This window comes from Mustela putorius, unplaced genomic scaffold, assembly GCF_011764305.1.
Source record: "Mustela putorius furo isolate JIRA1106 unplaced genomic scaffold, ASM1176430v1.1 tig00000695_pilon_pilon_pilon, whole genome shotgun sequence".
In the NCBI taxonomy this organism is placed as follows: Eukaryota; Metazoa; Chordata; class Mammalia; order Carnivora; family Mustelidae; genus Mustela; species Mustela putorius.
In genome coordinates this window covers 738,045-743,910 of record NW_025421447.1, presented here as the reverse complement: position 1 = coordinate 743,910, position 5,866 = coordinate 738,045, and the positions used below count along the sequence as shown (strand labels likewise).

At 41.0% G+C, this 5,866-nt stretch overlaps 1 protein-coding gene across 1 annotated transcript; it reads left to right on the top strand.

Moving 5' to 3' along the window:
• The first annotated feature begins 2,123 nt into the window (after positions 1-2,123).
• On the top strand, positions 2,124-2,462 carry LOC101676315 (cornifin-A). The gene is made up of 2 exons (XM_013050092.1): positions 2,124-2,244; positions 2,317-2,462. Exons 1-2 carry the CDS (start codon positions 2,124-2,126, stop codon positions 2,460-2,462), a joined length of 267 nt encoding a protein of 88 aa, XP_012905546.1.
• Positions 2,463-5,866: the final 3,404 nt, after the last annotated feature.

The following is a 5,866-nucleotide window of genomic DNA, read 5'->3' as shown; positions in this document are numbered from 1 at the left end:
TCCACTTTTCTCTCTCTCTTCTTATTTTTCCTTCCTTTCCTCCCTTCCTTTCACCCTTCTGTAAACCTGCACATCAATCAGGGAAAACAATAGTTGTCCACTGCCTGGGTTTTCTCAGTATTTGCTCTATCTTCCAAACAGCATATGAAAATAAAGTACAAGTAGGGTTTTGGGAACTGGTGGAAGGAGCTCATGGTGGAGGCTATGCCTGAGGGCCCAGGTTCATGGAAGATAGTACAGAGACAGAACAATGGGAAGGGAGGAGCTATCCACATACCTGAGTTGTAAGGATGTTTGGATTTTCCAAGGGTCATGCCTAACAAAAGATTTTTGCTTTGAGATCAGCTCTGGATTAGTGACCTCCATTTCATCTTATCCTGATTAGAGGATATAGATGGTGTATGAATTCAGACAATCAGAGCTCTCTTGTTCCTGTGTTGCCTCCAGAGCAGGGAGATCCCATATTCAAGGTTATGCCCCATGGTGGACAGATCCAGTCAATCCTGACTGCCCAACCCCAGTGACATCTACTACCTGTGGCCAACATGGCATCTGAAGAGTCTCGCAGAGTGAAGCATTTCTGTTTTAACCTTTCCGGTCCTGTCCCAGAGCTGGATTAACTGAGAGAGGAAGAACATGAGATGATTCACTTATTGCCACCCTTCATGGTTTCCCAGAAGAACCAGTAGTGCCTGCTATTCATTTCAACATTAATTTAGAACAAGATTAAAATGCACAACAGAATTAATCTGAGCTAAATATCAAGGTCCTGCCCAAGAGACCTGGTTATTTCTGTTCTCAGAAGCCTAGAACTTTCACCTGATTTAACTCATCTCCACCCAAGAATCCTGTTACCCATAACAACCTCACCACAAAGGGTGGACAGTGAGGACAGGCTCAAGTGACATCATTGTCAAACAATAGGTGCCAAAAAAATGTTAAGCTAGAGATTTTTATTACAAAAGCTGGAATGAAGATAGAGTAGGCCTAAAAAAAATCTCACTTCCCTGAGGTAAGGATCATATTCTGTATAAAGAGCCAGCTGTCCAGAGACTCCCCATCCCCACCAGACTTAAGAAGACTGTCAGCTCAAACTTCTCTGCATGGCTGGTGAGTCTCTCTACTTGGATTTTCTCATTATTTGCTTGATGGTATTTTATTTTTATTGGGATCTCTTTGCCATGCTAGGATATATACTTTAAATATAATGCATTTTGTGTTTAAGATGACTTGATAGATCTTTTTTGACTTCTCATTCAGACCACTGTGGAACTTGGGGTTGGAAAGAAGAGTGGATTCTGTTTAACATATGTTCAATTAGCAGGTGGATATGAACTACAACCCATGCCCAGGCACTTGTAGTGACATTTTAATACTCCCTTTAGTAACTCTTGAAAATTTGCAATATTAAAGGCAATTTAGATATTTAAAAGATATGATTTTATTTACTCCATGAACCTACAATCCATCAGAGAGCATAATACACAGGCATAATTTGCAAACATAGTGCATGGAAATAATTAGCAGGTATTGTAGTGTGGCAAAATGAAGAAGATGATTTGGCAGAGAGTGTCTAGGAGGAGAGCTGTAATGGGTGAGCATGTGTGGACAAGCAGAGATAGAATGGAAAACCTCCCAGAAACCAGGCATGATGAAGATTATGTGAACAAAGGATCATAGATGGGATCATGTGGGCTTGAGGAGATTTGTAGAGAATTTTTCTATGATAGCTAAGGCACCCTATGTAGACATGAAAGCAGACTCCAGACCTTTGACTTTATTACCTTTTCGTATTATTCAAAACCTGGGACCTCCTTTCAATCCTAGGTGCTGGCCATTGTGTTGTGTTGCTAATGTAGATTTTCAGGATCAACAGGAGAAAAGGAAGCATAGAGAAAAACTACTTCCATGGAGCAACGTAAATTACCTGTAAACTTCTCCTGAAAGAGCATAAGAACCACCAAAGTTTCCTTCAATCTCAAAAGCAGGGAAACTGAAAGAAAGAGAGACTCTTGTTTCTGAAGGGGCATGAAATAAGACATATTCTCATTGAACTTGGCTTCTTTGTTTTTACCAAACAACCGAGTTGGTTTTCTGTCTATAGGTCCAGACTCCTGTGAAGCATGAGTTCCCAGCAGCAGAAGCAGCCCTGCACCCCTCCTCCTCCACCCCAACAGAAGCAGGTGAAACAGCCCTGCCAGGTTCCACCCCACGATCCATTTGTTCCCATTACCAAGGAGCCATGCAACACCAAGTTACCACAACCTGGGAATACCAAACTTCCTGAACCAAGCTGCTCCAAGTATCCTGAACCAGGCCATCCCACAGTTCCTGAGCCAGGTCACACCAAGTTCCCTGAGCCAGCCCACACTAAGGTCCCTCAGCCTGGCCAAACCAAGGTAAAAGAGCCTAGTCCCTCAACCATTATTCCAGGCTCAAGCCAGAAGACCAAGCAGAACTGATGTGGTTCACAGCCATGTTCTTGAGGAACCATGCCCTTGAGGCGATATCCCCTTGAGTTGCTGACCGCTGGATGATGACTACCTTCTCCCCTTCTGCTTTTGTGTCTTCATTGCATAGATTTTATAATCAGTATATTCTCACCCTGACTCATAGTTTCTCTCTTATTTGCATCATAAAAATATATGATATGACACTTTCCTTTATGTACTCTGAGAAATCCTCTGTACCCCTGAATTATGCAGAAGGCCTTTGTGGCTTTGCTAATCCTCAGTTGCTCAGGATTCATCTGAAGAGGCAATCTGGATTGGAAGAATGCATGTTTCCTTCTCTGCTCCCATTAAATAACTTTTTTTTAAATTTTTTATTTTTTATAAACATATATTTTTATCCCCAGGGGTACAGGTCTGTGAATCGCCAGGTTTACACACTTCACAGCACTCACCAAAGCACATACCCTCCCCATTAAATAACTTTTAATTTCACTCTTGACTGTTTGTATCATTGGCTAAATCTGTCCTTTCTTCATTCTACCATTGTGAGTAGGACCTATAGACAAAGAAGTTAGTGTAGACATCATCTATCTAATTGTGGTAATGTGTCCTGCTATGAGCGTGCATGTGGTTATATTTAAGGGCATCCCTGCAATGACAATAGATGTTTCATAATGGAACCCAAAGGCTATCATTCTGGGCAGCCACACCTGGAACAGGGCTCTCTTCTGGTACTGGACTGTCATGCCTTAGTTCCAATGGAGCCTTCTTCAAGCTACCTCTCATCCTGAATACCCTACCCTAAGGCTTCTGTTTATTCTCCCCAAATTACTCCTACATATATGAACCTGATACTCTGGTTTTCTTCACACATTTTACCTTCCACATACCTAGCACATGCAGACACAGTCAAAATGAGGTACATTCATTATAAATAACCACACATTCACAGAATCACCCACACAGTTTCCAGCCTTATTAGCTCAGATAAGGTTATCTTTTGCTGGGGACCCACTGTGTATAGCCAGGCCTGAACCTATACCAGGAAAAGGGATGGGAGGAAACACAGTGCTTCGCCTTGGAGAATTTGCATTCTTCTTAAGGTGGGGAAGTATTCACGCCGTTCTCATATAAATACACCTAAAACTACATGCACATGCCCAAGCACACATACACTTTATACCCGCAATAGTATCTCTCCCAAAAATAACCCAGAGGAAGCTATTCATTAAGTGATTAGGAAAAGAGGGGATTAATTAATATAGGATTACAAGTAGGTATCCATGATCCAAGTGAGATAGATAATCAGCCATGAACTGGCAGAGCAAGGTCATTAAGCTATAAAATGTCAGAAGTGAAAAAAGACCTAAATGTTACCTGCCATGTCCCCTGCATTTCAAGATAAAGAAATTGGCATCCAGAAAGGAGAAGATTAATTAAGATCAACCAGAAACTATTTCTGAAGCACACAGAGTCTTGTTCTCCGGATTTCTAGGTCTTATCTCTCCTTCTTCTTAGTCTTGATTTCAAGGTTTACATGTCTTTGTTGAGTGGGTCTGGGATATTAGGGATCTATTTTTTCAATGAGTGTAGTTAGCATATATTTTCATTGTCATTGATATTGGTCACTGGGGAGTGAATCTCATTTTTCAAATTTTTTAAAAGATTTTTTCAATTTATTTAAGAGAGAGAGATAGTGAGAGAGAGCATGAGTGGGGAGGAGGGGTAGGAGACTCCTGCTAAGCAGGGAGCCCAACACTGGACTTAATCCCAGGACCCTGAGATCATGAACTGAGCCAAAGGCAGATACTTAACCGACTGAACCACCCAGGCACCCCATGAATCCAATGTATTGACAAAGCAAATAGCCTATAACATCAAGCAGGTGTAAGGCAGGTGACAATGGAATCTGAGTGGTGCACAAGGGCTCCAGGTAGAGTTGGCATGGACTCAGAAATATTTGAGAATGTAAGACAGAAGTTGTCCCAATATGTCATTACAAGGTGACAAGTAGTTGTCAAACTGGTAGCAGTGAATGATGTTACTTAGGTCTGTAAGGTTTGCATCTTTGAGGTGGCTTCATGTCACTGCTGATTTAAGTGGTGGAAGTGCTCAGGGCCACTCATAATTAAACAAGCTAATCCCAAGTAGGGAAATGGGCTCTACAACACACAACCTTTATGAATATAGTTGAAACATCCTAAAGAAAAGTTCAGTAGGGAAGAATCAAAAGGTTTGAAGATCACCTGACTCTTGAGCCACTGATTTTATTCCAAGAATTCATGTTTAGGAAATATTTATGCATGTACACAAAGATTTTGTACATTAGGATACTCACTTCAGCATTGTATCTAATAGAAAAATGTTGATAACTATTAATAGGTAATAATTTCAATAATCGATGAGTGTCTATGTATTGGGATTGTACAGCAGCCATTAAAAAGAATTGTTGTAGAAGAATGGTTAGACTTTTTTTTTTTAAGATTTTATTTATTTATTTGACAGAGAGAAAGAGAGAGAGAGAGATCACAAGTAGGCAGAGCAGCAGGTAGGGTGGGGGGAAGCAGGCTCTCTGGTGAGTAGAGAGCCCAATGTGGGGCTTAATTCCAGTACCCTAAGACCATGACCTGAGCTGAAGGCAGAGGCTTAACCCACTGAGCCACCCAGGTGCCCCGAAGAATGGTTAGTCTTATTGGAAAATATTCAGATTATACTAATAATGCAAGCAGACCCCAAACAATAGAAACAAAAGAAGAGTCTTTTAATAATGTATATATGTGTGGATTTATAGAAAAAAAATACTTTAGCACTAAATACAGTAACATATAACTTGTTATTTCTGGTTGCTTGTATGAGTGTTTCTTCTTTCTTTCTTTTTCTTTCTCTCTCTCTCTCTTTCTCTTTCTCCTTTTTTGAACAGCTCTGTTTTTTCTACACTATACATTATATAATGTTATTTTATTGTTTTTAAAGCTTTCTGCCATGATATTAAAAAATATAGGAGTCAGTTAAAATGTTGCTTACTAGAGAAACTGTATGTCCTGCCCATCCAGAACATTCCTGAGGCACTGCAGCCCAAGGGCGGAGGTTCCTTGTTGGAGTAGCCATGGTATCTCTTCTCCCTACCTCAGTTCCCCATCTTCTGGTAGGGAGCCTGGGTACTCCAATAACCCCCCTCACACTCACAGCCCCCGTCAGCCCCATCTGACTTACACAGATGATGCCAGTCAAGTGTTAAAGGAGGATTTGTCCCCTTCCTATTGCACATTCTTGTCTTCCCTCAGTTGTTCTTCTCTTGTTCTGGCAAAATTGTTCCCCATTGGACTATTTCAGTGTAAAGAAATTGAGGTCCAAACTATGCATAGTTTGGCAAACTTCAGGCCTATAGCTTGGTTGCTCATGTTGACTGTGCA

What these genes read in the sequence shown, in the direction of transcription:
- LOC101676315 (XM_013050092.1), top strand. Translation starts at nt 2,124, where the DNA reads ATGAGTTCCCAGCAGCAGAAGCAGCCCTGCACCCCTCCTCCTCCACCC. An exon ending in TCCCATTACCAAGGAGCCAT is followed by an intron (nt 2,245 to 2,316) that starts GCAACACCAAGT and finishes ATCCTGAACCAG; the next exon opens with GCCATCCCACAGTTCCTGAG.